Source organism: Thermobia domestica, chromosome 15 (assembly GCF_964235325.1).
Source record: "Thermobia domestica chromosome 15, izTheDome1.hap1.1, whole genome shotgun sequence".
Lineage (NCBI taxonomy): Eukaryota > Metazoa > Arthropoda > Insecta > Zygentoma > Lepismatidae > Thermobia > Thermobia domestica.
Genome location: NC_137468.1, coordinates 174360930 through 174377458, shown reverse-complemented (window position 1 = coordinate 174377458; position 16529 = coordinate 174360930). Strand labels below are relative to the sequence as shown.

General features: G+C 35.9%; 1 protein-coding gene across 1 annotated transcript in view; it reads right to left on the bottom strand.

The window, feature by feature from the left end:
- Positions 1-12416: 12416 nt before the first annotated feature.
- LOC145671373 (uncharacterized) overlaps positions 12417-16529 on the bottom strand; it is a 292592-nt gene continuing 288479 nt past the window's right edge. Inside the window, exon 4 of the mRNA XM_081740447.1 lies at positions 12417-13830. Within this exon, the coding sequence (XP_081596573.1) occupies positions 13617-13830 (214 nt within the window). The 3' untranslated portion in view covers positions 12417-13616. The remainder of the gene's footprint in view (positions 13831-16529) is intronic.

The following is a 16529-nucleotide window of genomic DNA, read 5'->3' as shown; positions in this document are numbered from 1 at the left end:
TTTCCTAGAATTAGTATGGTATTTATGATTTTGTTTCCGGTGGCTTTGCTTGTTTTGGGAGGAGCTTTGCTAACTTTATCCCTGGAAATTTGAAAATTCTGCAATATACACTATATAAAAAAGTTGCAATAAAAGTTTGGTGAGTGCTTAAACCTGGAAGATATCCCCTTAAATATGCCACTGCGTAGAATACAATATTAAATATCTTGCTTTGATTCAAATGAAGTCCCTTCTGAGCATTAACATTTCTAGTGAAGTCATTATACGTGATGTGATAATTAAATGCAGTATTGTACTTACTTTAAAGTGGGAGATTCAAGTAACAAACGTTTATCCTAGAAATTTGACAGCTAACTGTAAGAATGTGCTTTCTTTTGTCCCTACATTTTCAAATATGCAGGAAATGAAAACAGCAAGTTAGGAGGAAATGCCCCTCATGCCCCTGCAAATCTCAGACAGAAGAAAATATGAACTACAATTAAAAATAGTTGTAGTAAAGTTAAATGAGAATATTTCATTAATACATTCTGACTATAAACGTTTAAAAACATTTTTGATACATTAAATGTTGTCGAGCTTACCCTACTTGTGTTGGAATTTATATCAAAGCGTCCGTAATTTGAAAATGTCTTTGTTTTAACTTTTTTTCCATAATGGCCATCATTAGTACAAATGTTGTTTATTTCAAAAGTATCTTAGCTTTCCGTAGATTGTAAAAGCAAATGGCTTGAGTTTCAGGTTGTTTACATTAAGGATTGAAAAGACCTCAATCATTTATCCTCTACATGCGCGATCTCCTTCATCGTCTCCACGGCGAAGTCGGAAGGGCACCCGCCTCTGATCATAAGGTTGGTAGTTCGCGCCAAATCCGAAATACTTTTTCTTTAGTGTTTTTTAAAGACTCAATTTAATGTGAACAAATCACTCATATAAGAGCTTTAACATATTTTGGGTGAATAATTTTCTGGTTCATTGGCGTTTCGTCACGCCTCTGCCGCAGGTGGTATAATTTTCAAAATGGAAGTGGGCCTACAGCAGATCGTCACTGCAGGGCATCCAATTCTTGCCGAGAGGTAGCTAGTGTCCCATCATTGGTCCACCGACGCTTTCTGCATGTGGTAGTTTGAGTTTCAGATTGTTTACATTGTAAGTTTTCCACTTGAAATTGAATCAAAAACTTCATAAAATATTAAATATGCAGCCAAGTCTCAACTTTCCAATAATAATAATAATAATAATAATAATAATAATAATAATAATAATAATAATAATAATAATAATAATAATAATAATACAGGAATATCAGAATTACAGTATCAATTACGAAAACAATACCTTCCAATAAAGAAAAATAATTGCCGCAACGAGATTCGAACCCGGGTCTCTGCCATACGAGTTCCATATTTTCCCACTCCATTGCAAATTCCTCATACAAAGATAGGAAAGTAAGCTAGTAGTTACGGAAGATAAAAATAGAACTTTCTATTTCTACATGTGTTGATACAATTGGAATTAGATAATAATGTCTGCCGTATTTTCTTCTTTGGAAATTACAAGTTAAGGTGAGCAAGAATAGTAGAGGAAAGGCACCAAAGTCGGCCCCTTCTTTTGTTTTTGGACTGTATCTCTACCTGGAATAATATCTTTGGTATGTTGTCAAACATTAGACATTAGTCAGTTCAGCATTCAGTTCATAAGATTTTGCTAAAGAATTATCTAATGAAAAGTGACGAAATTGAAGTGGCGCGGTAGTAATGTGGTTAGCGTATGGAACTTTTATTCAAATCCGGGACCAAGGTTCAAATCCCGGACAGGTTAAAACTTTTTTAAATGTTTCTATATGAATTTCTCAGCGTGGAAAGCAAGATCTTCTCTCCAGAAAGGAAAAGATGTTAGAATGAGGAGAATTGGAAAAGGTCTCTCAATGGAGGCAATCATTTACAAACTTATTTCCAGCAGTTGCTCTAGATTTGATATTTTCATTTACTATATTTTCATTTTTCATTTACTATTTACTATATATACTATATATATATATATATATATATATATATATATATATATATATATATATATATACAGAAGGTCGATCCGCGTATATGTGTCCAATTTTGAAATAGCACTAACCTTATGAAAATCCACGGGACCACCATCGGTTGGCCTCAATGTGATGGCCATGTGTTCTGGCAATAGCACTGCACCGTAACTTCCACTGTAGAAGACTACGACGAAGTACAGGAAATGAAATCTTCTCCCATTCTTCCCGGCAGGCTTTCCACAGGCCCCCGAGAGTAGTGACACGACGAGAAGAAAGTGCCTTTTTCGGTAGACCAAACGCGCAAAAATCTGTGGGACTGGGATCTGGTGATTTCACTGGTATATCATGAAATGGAATAGCACGAATACCGGTGTCTGTCTCCACCTGCTTTAGAAAGTTCTGTGTAGAACGAGATGTATGTGAGGAGGTTTTATCCATATGCACAGACACTTGCTTTATGGCATGCCCATACAAACGAGACAGATCTTCTGTATAAATTGGGGTCAGTATATGTTGCTGAAAGAATGCAGAGTTGATTTTACGGTTTTTAGGGACCTGACGAATTGTTAACTTGCCCTCATAAGAGTAACCGGCGACAACCATAAATCCTCTCTAGAAAGTTGCTTTGCAATGACGGTTAAACGCAGAATGGCTTTTTGCATGTCGCGAAGTGTAAGTTATCGAGCGAATTTTGCCACAATCTGATAGATACACCCATGCTTCATCTAGTGTGGCCACAAACTTCCACTTTTCCCTAGATAGATGGCGTTCATAGAGGCGTCTGCTGTTGGTATTTCTCTCACGGCGATGGGCCGCACTTAGGTAATGTCCATGACTTTTAAAGATCCTCCGGAGGTTTAATTTCCCACTCAGGGCGCGGTTAACAGTTGACTGTGGTATGTGGAGTCGAGCTGACATCACACGTTGCGGAGGGGAATTTTCTTGTAAGGCCATTCGCCGCAACTTCTGAGTTACTTGTGGAGTCACTGTGGTACACGCTCGGTTCTTCGACCCTTAGTGGGTAAACGCTTACCTGGTATGTCTTGACTATGTTCTTGCTTGACTATGTTCTTGATAGTCGTCGAACCCAATGCACAACCATTTTCTTTGCACTGCTTTTGAATTTTAGAAACCGCATATTTGGCATGGAAAAGTCCAATTACGTAGCCCTTCCAGAAACGGTTCACCTTTGGAGCCATGATGCACACGATACACAGTTTCGCTTGGCAGATGATAGAATGGACCTCCAGGTATACTACACGCGTTTAACCACTTGGTTTGGTCGCTTCAGTGGTCAGGGGTACGGGTGTAAAACTGGACACATATACGCGGATCGACCTTCTGTATATATATATATATATATATATATATATATATATATATATATATATATATATATATATATAAGGGCACACTGTATGCTTCACAGGTTCTTTACAAACGACCATTATATGAATTATTATACAAAACTGGTCTACAGAAGAACAACTAATACCACTATCTATAATGTGATATTTCTCAGAGCGCACTGTACCCTATTCGGGCTCTTTTCCAACAGTAACTATATGTATTTACTGTACAGAACTATGGTATACAGAATAAGAAATGTAACCGTTCACCTTTGATATGATTTTGAAAGGGCGTTTTATGTAAAGACGCGCTAAACCTTTCTTTTGTTCTTTACGAAAAGCAACTGTAGGAATTCGTTATAAACCGGTTGAAGAATGCTCTAAGAGCATTGCCAGAACGAACTTAAAAAGAATGGAGAGGTGGAGCGAAAAGGATGTTCCTACATGAAAAAGTAAATCTTTGTATCGACACCTTTTTTATCTTTCTCGCAAAAAATCCGCGAAATACCATCTCTCTATGACCTGTGGTTCCCGAAATATAGCTCCTTAAATCTGAAATTCGAAATTTTTCGGCGAATATCTGAGGAACGGTGGCCAGTTCGCCAGTGGCCACCGGTTACTATTTAAACCCCGAATATTCACCATCCTCTTAGATATTTACCAACACCAATATGATCTCCCTATGACTTACGGTTCCCGAGATATGGCTCCATAAATCCCCCAAATTCGACCTATTTTTGGGCCAATATCTCGGAAACGGTAAGTCATAGAGTGATGATATTGATCAATACCTAAGAGGATGGTGACTATTTTGATACCGATATTTACTGGTGGCCACTTTTCAAACCAGTGGTCACTGATTACTATTTGGTACCAAAATGTTCACCATCTTCTTAGGTATTTATCAATACAGACAGACAGATGGACATAGAGAATTCAGTAACGAACTTTTTAAGTTCTTTGGAAATTTGTACCCTTATTTACAATGTGGTGTTTCAGAGGACGCACCGGTACATCTCTGATGGACCAACCCATGTCTGGTTCTTGGTAAAGTAGAACATCGCTCAACATATTTTACAAATAACCCTCCACATTATCGTGAATAGTTGACCTGAAGCAAAAGGAAAACCACAATAAAAAGAGGAATAAACATCGCTTATATTTTTTAAAAAAAACTCTTTATTATAATGAATAGTGGGCCTGAAGCACAAGGAATATTGCAGTAACAAAAACAATAAACATAGTAATAATACGATGAATATTAATGAAAATTGACTCATCTCCCTCTTTTCGTTCCACATCTTCTCTTTCCAGCATTTGTCAATTACATGCCTGTGATGATGGTGTTTGTTTTCCTTATTCGTTACCGCAGGGATATTAAAAACAGCTGCAACTAAGCCCTCGATGTCCATTTTACATATATCACAACACACAGAGAATTGGCGTCAACAACCAGTTATAGCAGGAATTACAAACTCACTCCGGGAAACTTGTTGGTGACAGTTTGCAAGCGCTAACAAGTTTGAGTCTGCTTTCAATCGTGTGTGTTTTTATTTACAAACTTGCAATTATTCTCCAAGTTTGCAGGCATCGATCGGCGCAGATAGGAAACCAGCATCCTTTGTGTACATAGTCATAGGTACCATCTTCTCTCGTAACCTCCTATTCAGACTGAAAGTGTCAGAAATCAACAACTTCCGGTTTCAACTCTAATCGCTATACGGAGTAAAAACGGTAATAAATAGCGAGAAGCAGTATTCTGCAATCAATTAAGTGTCCCAAGAATATTTTATATCTTCACTCTACTCTCTATACTAAAGCCAGAAGTGCGCAGTGGTGGCTCAGTGGTAGAGCGTTCACCTTATGTGCGTGGGGTTCCTGGTTCGATTCCAGCTCGCGCCAAGTAAGTTCTGTAGGGGACAAACACCGTGCGCGTGAGTTTTCTCTGGCTCTCCTGTTTCCTCCCACTTTCTTAATTTCATACCTCATCATCACAGTCTCCTTTGTGATGGGTCCGGCTGACAGTGTTAATACCGTAATAGTGTGTACATTGCAAGGATCCGTACATCCACACGTACTATAAACCACATGTTTTTACTATAAACACGTTTTTTCACGATTTGTAAACAAATAGTGGTAGAAGACAGTAAGAAACTATACTTTCAGAAAGAGACGAAGAGGACACGGAGTCCCACGAAGAAATTCGACAACTCCTCCATAGATTCTCCCTCCAAAGGACGGCTATAAAAGAGAATATTGGAACGAAGTAATCATCAGTGTTTTGTACTGATCATTAACTTACAATACCTCTTCCCGAGGCCACTATGTGCTACACAGACTTAATATACAACATTTACTCCCGCAGCCGCTGTGGGCTATGTTGTATAAACTTTAATAATTGTTTCCGAGGCCACTATTGGCTACGGAGATACCTATTCAGTCTGAGGCTGCTTTCTGCTAAAACAACATCCTATGTACCCGAGGCAACAAGGTATGCCGAGAGGAGCTATTCTTATCTCACACTGAAAACATTTACTTACAGTGGTCATAGACATCGAGAAAATATTATAGAAACGTTGTACGATACTTATATACGACGTTTTTATAATAAAAAGGTTAAGAGGCCTTATCAATGCGAAACAAAATACCTCTAATTTTACAGTAATTCTGTGATATCTTCAAATAGATAAAAGATAATCGAAATGTGGAACAAGAGCGCCCTAGACAATATTATTTTGCATAAGGTACCGTTATCACGAGTCATCTATTAGTTTTCTGTTTGCAGCTATTTAGAAACACGAAAATAAATGCCGGGTTTCTAAATGGCTGGAAATCGAAAGCAGATAAGTGAATGGTGATAACGGTATCTCATGTAAAATAATATTGTCTAGGGAGGTCTTGTTCCATTTTTTTTATTATCTTTTATCTAGTTGAAGATATCACAGAATTACTGTAAAATTAGCAGCATGTAAATTTCGCCGTGATGGAGCCTGTTAAGGACAAAAATCCCGTGTACGTTATTGACTCTACCTACAGAATATTACAATATTCATGCATAATTTCGTAACACGTAGATCCATTTTTTAAAATATTTGTTCACGCATGATTTGTAGGCCGATTATTTGTATAGAAATTTAATGATCTATCTCTAGTTGAGTTGGAGTTAAGCGTCACTTTTAGCACCGGGGGTATATTAGGGGTGGATCTACACCTTAACATCGCATCCGAACCATGTGATCTCCCGTACGTCTCCCACGTTAAAGACGCATTGTTCTATCTGTAGTTTAGGTACCTACCTAAAGTACTTGGGTAACGAAAAAGTGGAAAAATGAAAAAGAAAAATAACTGACTTCAAAAAAGCTCAAAAACAGATGAATTATTATTATTATTATTATTATTATTATTATTATTATTATTATTATTATTATTATTAGCTATGAAAATTTAAATCTGTAATAAGCGAAAGAAACTAATGCTTCATAAAAGCACCATTGAAACTTTATTTCAAATCTCACACTAATTTGTTTGGCTTAATACAGACTTCGTCATTCTTATAGACAATGTAATGAATTGTTGTATTTATAGAGCTTTTTTGAAGTCGGTTATTTATTTTTTATATAAAAAAGGTGTTTATTTCATATGCATTATAAATGAGGACTGCTAACATCAAGAAATGTTCAGTTGAGTAGTTAATTTGATTTTGAGATTAATGTTCCTTTTAGGAGCGAGGCTATATGAGACGGTACCTACTGTTAAACGTGGAATCCGAACCACATGAGTTCCCGCCGGGCATCAAGAAATGTGTCGTTGGACGTTCGTAAACGATTTATTAAGACCTTGTTATTGAGCGTGGCGCTTTACGAATCAGAGACATAGACATTCAGAAAATTTGAAATATCGAAGCTGGAAGCATTTAAAATGTGGTGTTGACGCAGAATGCTGCGCATATCATGAAACGAGAGGAAAAGAAATGAAGCCGTACTATAGGAAGACAGATCATGAAGATAATAGGAAAAAGAGGAAACATCATGCTTGGCCATCTTATTCAGTACTCCGATTGGATCACCTTGTTGATAGAGGGAGAAGCAGAAGGAAAACCAGGAACAGGAAGACCCATGATAGAATACCTAGATGTTGTTAGGAAGAAGAGATCTTATGAAAGTATAAAGAGAGAGAGAAAGTTTTAAATTTTCTATGTTGCCCACCAACCTACTGTTGATGTAAGAAAGAAGCAGCATCACGAAACGAAAAAGCCATAATGTTTTCGTTATAACTAAAAATAGATTAAAACTAGTTACTTTTTTTTTTTAGAACATATGCTGTCAAAAATGGCATCCCAGCCTTTGGTTTGCATTTAAGAATTTTAAATGAAATTCAGTTTCTAGTTGGCGGTGTAGGTTTCCATGTATCCTGCCATTTTTTTTAATCTTCCCTATTATCACCAACATTCTGTAGTTTTGTGTTTCCTATCACACTTCCATTTTTTTTGTTTCCACACTTTTGGATCACCCTGTAGTAGTATTGCTCACGAGACGAAATGAGATTGGATTTTTTTTCTTTTTTGAGAAGATTCGAGACGAGATAGAACTGTTTCGAGAGAAACAAATCCACTTTTTGAGATTAGACAGAATTTTCACGACACTTTTCGATACGAAAAATCCCTAAATCTGGTAGTTTCCATGTTTCTTGTAGTTTCCAAACACTTTCTTGTAGTCACCATGTTTGTTTATTTATTGTCTAAATCTGTATAATCATAACATTAATACACAAAACACAAGGTGCTTCCTCCCCCGAGTTACCGTTAGAGCAGTGGCTCTCATCCTAATTCCTAACACGACCTCTATTTTATCACATCCTCTTGCCAGCGATCTCCTTATAATTTCTGATTTGTAATAAGCTTGTGTGGGTTTTTTAATATACATATTGCGGAGATCTCATGATATCCATGTATTTCTATAATAGTAGAATCCATTTCTTGTATATAGTGGATATTAAATCCGTGCGACAGACAAGTCCTTGCAACTGGTTTTCTGTAATGAAGACTTGGACAAGTTCTGGCTAGAGAGGAGAGACTATCCTGGTTTGGTATCTGCTACTTTAAAAGTGATAATTCCATTTGCTACAGCGAAATCTAAGCGAAACTGATTTTTCTTCCATGGTAGGGGTCTAAGCATTAAAACAAAGAGAAAAAATCGCTTATCAGTTGAAAATGATTTGATAATGTGCGTCACGAAGATTGAACCGGACATTGCCGCACTAGTGAAATCACACCATGCACAGGTATCTCATTAGCTTTCAATTTTAATTGTATTTCAATATGCAGGTTTTGTTGCATTTGTACTTTTCTGGTATTTCAATATACAGTTCTTATTAGCTTCATATCGTACCTCTTTCTTTTAATATGATTTCTAAACAACTCTGCCTCTGTTGAAAATGTTTACTAGGCCTATTTTTTTTTTTTTTTTTTTGTTCTTAACAGTATACATAATAAGAAAAATACGCTCATCAGAACAAAAATTTGAAACAATGTTTAGAAATATTTTCCGGTATTAGATTCTAATTATATTTCTCTCTTCCGCTTATGTTAGCGACCCCCAGGTTGAGAAACCCCGCGTTAGAGTGTACAATTTTCCCCACACCATCTAATTTTTACTTTCATATTGTTTGAATATTGCTGGTAATATGTGATCAGATGTTTTTAGAGCTTTTCAGGTCACGAAACCTTTATTAAAAAATGGCAGCGAGTGTGATGACCAGAGAATGGGATAAACGCACTTCTTTCATAGCTAAATATTGGGGGATAAACATAATAATGTGCGTGTCACAATCGTTAACAACGGGGTTTTCTGTTGATTGTATTATTTTAAAAACGTGATGGAAGACCAATAAGTGGTTGTAATGCCATTTCGAATGATGTTTAAGCTCTCAGTTAGTTAATTTTCGTGCACTACTTAAATATTATTTACTGTGGAAGCATAGTGGTTCAGTGGTAAAACGCTTACTTCTTGAGCGAGAGGTCTGTGGTTCATAGACTATTTGAGTTTATGACGAATAATACCTTGTCTGTTAGTTTCCTCGTTACTTTCCCTTTTCCTCCCACATTCTCATTCTACGTATTTCATAATTATTCACTCCTTGTAAGGTTAATTCACTCACAGGCCCGAAATCAGCCACAGAGGTTTGGGGGGGCTATGAATATGTTAGGGGGTGCAAGTCATTAAATATTCTCTTACCAATAGCTAAATTGTGTTTTTTCTTTTGTATTAATAATAGCATTTTGTGTTACGGTTTGGAGGGACTACGGAAAGTTTAGGGGGCAGGCCTCCCCTAGCCCCCCTGTGGTTGCGGCCCTGTTCACACATAGTGTATTGGTTCCATGTTCTGGTCCACAAAGTTTCTTTCCAGACTCTGTTGCCAAATTAAAGTGTTTCTTATCGTTCACGTGTTCAAGCCGCCCTCTTAGTGCAATTGAGGACCGTATTAAGGAAACTTAACAAACGTAATTTTTTCAAAATACGTTTCTTAACGGATGATGGTACTTTAGTATGAGCCTCCATAATGGCTAACAGAAAATACGACGAAACTGAATACAGTGAAACCTCCCTTAACGGACATCTCTCAATAACGGACACCTCTATAATACGGACAGATTGTTTTGTCCCGGCAAAAATATATGTTCTCTTATGGAACAAAACCCTCCCTTTTACGGACACTCTCAGATACGGACGCGGACAGTCCTTTTTTTTTTCAAACGTTTTAATAACCTCTTCATAACGGACAGGAATTTTTCTCGATTCTGCGATATATTACAGGAGACAAAAGTATTTTCCCCACAAGTGTATCTATCATGAGTCCAGACCGGTGAACCATCAAACAGAACACCTTCAAGCTGAACTTCAAATTATTTTATTCTGCCCTCAATAAATTGCTTTCTGGGGGAAATTCTAGAAAACCTTCAATAAGCTATAACACTCATGCAGGGTCAGTCATATGGCCAAGAATTCTATACGAAAGATCTTCCCTTCCCTAACAAATTTTGTCCTTTTTCCTCTGGACCTTGCATCTTTCCGACAATTTCATAGATAACAAAACAAACGTTGTTTGTTTTACAATAACATTTTCAACGAACAATGTTTCCTCTCTTACATTCTTAGTAAAGCAACTTTTTCTAAGATGATATTCTTTGCGATTGGGGCTGAGTCAACAAACATATGCACTCCCAATAACTTGCCTTTTCACCCATTCTGCCAGTACACAAACAAACACACACAGATATTTTTTCCGCAACCGTACTGAGGATTCTCAGAGGACACTAGCTAATGAGTTTAGCCGGTTAGTTGGTTCCTAACGCATCTTTTGAGAAGGTCCAGAAAATTTGAAATAAATGGAAAACTCTTTCCCTCCCGCTTTCCCCTCCCATGTAGGGAGAAAATGATCATACATGCATTATCTTTTGCAATATACGAATATATTAACACATCCCCCAGCAATAATACTATTTAACATAAATTAATTTCTCCTTCATCCCTTCCAGTAATTTAAATACGTACTAAATAGAGTATTTTCATATTGAATTTTACGTATTTACGCTCATACATAATATATCTACTGTATATTACTCCATACAATTACCGTTGCGAGAAATTAAATTACTGTAACCTCTCTGTAACGGACACCTCTCAGTAACGGACAAAAATTCATGTCCCATTGGTGTCCGTTATTGAGAGGTTTCACTGTATTTGCCGTCGTAAAAGGCGCCTAAATACAGCAGATTTTCACAAGACTCGACATCTCCATTTTTCAAGATTCTACAATTTTCTACGTTTTTCAAGATTGTTTCCCAATATGTGAAGCTTCTTGCCTCTTGACAGGATTTTTGGCCTTATTGAAGAAGAACTAAGAAAACACGAAACAGTCACTCTGTCTTCAGAGGAAAGTTTGAGGAGGTTAAAGTTTGAGGTAAAGACGATATGAAATCAACCTCCTAACGTTTAATGAGAGCCAAATTGCCTTTTAAGACATCTGAGGCAAGAGTATCGCATTACGTAAGAAGACCTGAGACCAGGGCACAATGCCCTTTTCAAAATACTTACTTTGCTTTACTAATAGACGTTGAGGTGCTTAAATCTGGAAAGAGAAGTGCTTCAGTAATGTTTAAAGGAACTCAATTTCCAACAGTGAATCATGTAAGCAAAAATAAAGCTAATGACGTGAAGAAGTTGATGTCTTATTTTGACAGTGATTCAGAGGAAAGTAAAAAGTTATATTCAAAAGTTGTGCCAGGGAATGCTAGTGATACTGAAGACAAAATTTGTATTATGAAGAACCTTTACATTAAAGAGGATTGTGTTCTTGTATTGTTTTCACATAGCATTAAAAATCTCAACATTGTTTCATGTACTATTGGCTTAGTTCTCATTTCAAAGTATGACTCTTAAGTTGCTCAATAGGTTTAAGATGTGAGAAACAGATTTTGTTAGTGTTGAAACTTCTCTTCATGTGTTAACTTAAAGAAAATGCAGATTTTCTAATACACTGTTAACTTCTTCTGATAGTATCTACAAAATGTAATAGGCCCTATACTTAAGAACCCATTGAATTTAAATGCTTAGAATGTATATTTATATCACCTAGCTTAATAAAATAAAGAAAGATGCATGGAAAAGTGGATATGTTGCATTTTGTATAAAAAAATGTAATTTCTAACTTTTTTCCTCAATATGAGCTATTAGTGATGAATTTCAATTATTCCTTCATCAATCCCTATCTACATGGATGACCAGTATCCAATTTTTGTTTTTTTTTAATAAACGATATTGAGTACAACTTAAAAAATACCTCTCTCGTAAAATTTTGTAAATGGCATTGTTGAGTTTTGTTAAAACGGTCCTCAATTCTTGGTGATAATTTTTGAAAAAGCTCCACTTATACACGAGATAGTACATCATATCGTTTTTAGTTACTAGTTTTTTCTTACAGTATTAGAGGCATGACAAACAACACTTTTGAATTAGAGGAAATAATAATTTTTATTATTTTTACAGGTGTGTAGAAGTTTCATGATAAAAAGATCTCTTCCCCATATTGGTAAGTCCACGCAAGTTCTTTTGATATGATTATTTTATTTTATTTTATTTTTGAATTTGCATAATTACATAAATTAAATACCATCTTTATTCTTTTTAAATTAACATACAGATTTAATGTTAACAGAAATGAAGTTACAGGTATCAAAAAACTGGAATTGTTTCGAAAACGTATGTTTCCAATAGGGATGACGTTTTAACCAAACATCATTAAAACCTCAGAATCATTTATTGAACAAATACTAAAATACTTATTCTTTTATATTTAAAATGAATTAGTCGACGATTTTGTACATATATTCATAGAAAACAAACAACATCTACATTGAAAATTATAGTCTAGATATCTTGTCCTATTTCTTCAATAAGGGGTTCCACTTCATGGAGAACAATATTTTTTTCAGTCTTTTTACCACACCAGGGAGGCTAGTGCTGCTGCTACTTTTAATTACGGCAGCCGAATTGCCGTTTGACCTTGAAGAATGGCTTCACTTGCCCAACCCACTTGCAGCGACGTTGCCAATGCTGTAATGTTCGATTCCGCCGATTCCGCCATATTCTGCATGTTCTTAATGAGAAGAGAATCTTGCCAATGTACTTTAATATTTGCTCGCTGAACGCACACTGCCCATCGGAAGGTTTGGCAACAGCGCACTGCGTGTTTATTGGTTCTCAATAGAAGCAAACATCTCATCGGAGGTTTGGCAACGGCTCGTCACAACAAGCTCGTTGGTTCCTGCCAAACGCCAATATTTCGGCTTCCGCGTAGTATAGCGCCTCTGGTGTAGCAGACGTAAACTATAAAACATGGCCACTGTTTTCTCATTAAGTGGGCCCTCTGTATACTTACATATTCGGTGATATTGAATAACTAATTTCATAGTAAGTCCAGCCAAAATTTTTTTTTCTGTTAGTTTCAATCCGATATTAGAGAACATGTTATTTTTTTAACCGTCGACTAATTTAGAACACCATTTTTGCATATTAACATTAACACAGATAGAATGTTCATTGTTGGACAGAAAAAATGATTGTAAAATGATTAATGTGCCATGGTTGAAACATTCACAAACATTAATCAAAAATGAATTAATTTGGAGGACTGTTAAAATGATTTATTATTGTGAAATGCACGTAGAATCGTTATTGTTGGTGATTCTCTTTGACAGATGATTCTGGTGCCTCTCTCTTGATAAAGCTTCTCCATCCCGCTCGGTCAATCTCGTCAAAGTTCTTCTTCACGAAACTGTTGAAGCCAGATCGATCAATTTCGTCGAAATTCTTTTTAATGAAGCTGTTAAATCCTGATCGGTCGATTTCATCAAAATTTCTCTTCTGGTTTCCAAAAGTCATTCCGCTGGAAAACAAAAAAATGAATTATGTTTATTAATATCTCATCTTAAGGGATTAATGTGTCACCGTTAAGAAGATAAAAGAAATAACAGATGTAATATATGCTAGTTATATTTTTACATATGTAATACAATAGGATTGCCAGATTTCTGCACTGTAAATACAGAATGCGCAAAATAACAATAATTATACAGGCACACACACACACACACACACACACACACACACACACACACACACACACCACACACACACACACACACAAATAAAAGTTCTGTGCACCGGATCCCAGAGTATGGATTCGATATATTTTGTTATGCTGAATCCAAATTTCGAAACTCAAAGAAAATCGACTGTGTCGATTTCTTTTATGGGCGAAAAACTTTATGGATTTTACTTAGGGAGAATACATGTAAGATAGCCATACGAAAAACAAAAACAAAAGATCGTAGTTTTGTGCAGCGGACCCCAGGGTATGGATTCGATATATGTTGTTATGCTGAATCCAAATTTCGAAACTCAAAGAAAATCGACTGTGTCGATTTCTTTTACAGTCGAAAAACTTTATCGATTTTACATAGGGAGAATACATGTAAGACAGCCATACAAAAAAAAAAAAAAAATGTAGTTCTGTGCAGTAGACCCCAGGATATGGATTCGATGTATTCTGGTACACAGAATCCAATTTTCGAAACCTCAAGACAATCGACTGTATCAATTATTTTAAGGGCGATAAAGTTCAGCAAATTTTGGTACGTAAGACAGCACATAGGTTTTTCGCCTATAAAACGAAATTGACACATTTAATCATCCTGGGGTTTCGAAATTTGGTTTCTGTGTACCAAAATACATCCAATACATATCTTGGGGTACGCTGCACAGAGCGTTTGTTTTTTGTATGGCTGTGTTACGTGTATCCTCCCTGTCTAAAATCGCTAAAATGTTTCGCCCATAGAAAAAAAAGGGCACAATCGATCGTCCTGGGGTTTTGAAATGTGGATTCTGTGTAACAAAATATATCGAATTCAATCCCTGGGGTCCGCTCCACAGAACTTTATTTTTTGTTTGTGGTTGTGTTATTAGAAAAAAAAAACTGAAATCATATTTCTAAATGTATTGAGTGCAGTAATGAATCGGGGGATTTAAAAAACGTGATTACGCGAAAATGATAAAATTGTTTGGGTGTAACAAGTTGGAAAACAAATTAGACAGGAACAAACAAAAAGCAGTGTTGCAGAAAATAATAATAGGCCTTAATTTAAAAAAAATAGTATTGCATCACAAAAGAATATTATCACAATGATTATTTTTTTTTTTCAAAGATAGAGTTTTCTTGTGTCTGTATGTGAATTCAAGAACTGACTTTGCATTCACGAAGAAGTTTCGGGAATTCTCTTAGATTTGCTGCAAATAGTAGTGAGTGACCTTAGCATTTTGGGCAGTTACGCTTTCAGTGGAACATTATTTTCTTTATTTTATGCCACCTGTTTTCTGTTTCTGGTGACTTACACTCGCAAATAACTAAATATTTTCATGTCTAGTTCATATTCCAACTTGTTACACACAAATCAATTTCATCATTTTCTCGTAATAACGTTCTTAACTCCTTCAGTGTGGGTGGCGAGTTAACTCGTGATTTCAAAACGCACCTGCTGTGCGGATGGCGTATATATACGCTTTCATTTTGCTTCGGCTATTTTGCCACTGTAGTTATCTGTTATATGCTACAAACAACGAACTTTTCAACATTGAAAGAACTGTAAGTCGTAAACCGTTCTAGATATGGACAAACTAATTAGTGTATGAGATTGGGTGGGAAAAATCATTGTTGTTTGATACCTCACATGCATCTCTTTCCATTTGAAAAAGTTGGCGTCGATCCAATATGGCGGATTTCAAGATGGCGGCCATGATCTGGAATGCCATAAAAACATCCCTCCTAACTCGATTTACATAGTTGAAGTCATAACTATTGTTCCTTCATCTAATTCGAAAAAATATCGGTCTTGCAACTATCAAATTATATTGTACTTAGCTTTCCCACATTCGTGTTTCTATTTCGTTTTCCCATATTTCTAGTGCTCATTAGCAGCTAAAATTTTTGTCAATATCTTATATTCATCCCTACTCTAGGACAGTAGTTGTTTTCTTTTGCTAACGCAATGGCGAAGTGGTGAGATCTACTTGTAAGTTTCATTATTGTTTGTTCATTGATCTTGGCTTAAGGATCACAGCAAATTATCGGTTAGTGTTAGGATTTAAATTGACTTTGAAATCAATATTCTATCTCTGAGGCTGAAGGGGAAGCCGGGGACATGGAGAATTCATATACAACAAGGAACGGTCTGAACTTAAAATGATTCGGAACAACTAGCTTAAGGCATTCTTACGTGTTCTTAATTTTCCATTCTAGCAATTATTATTACACAACAATTAGGCCCATAAATCAATTTAAGCTAGAAATTAAAAATAGGAAAAATACGAAACATCATGGCCTAGTCGTAGATTAATAAATTGTAGAAAAAGAAATAATTCATTTTATCAAAAAATATAAATATTATATTTAATTCAAATCAAAAACAAGCTTGTTATTTTTTTTAATATGTTGGAAGTTGCTAAAGAGCCTTTAGCAAACTAAATCGTTACAAGAGTACTCTCACTCATTGAAAATTACAGTCTCATAAGGGTTTACAAGTAATAACT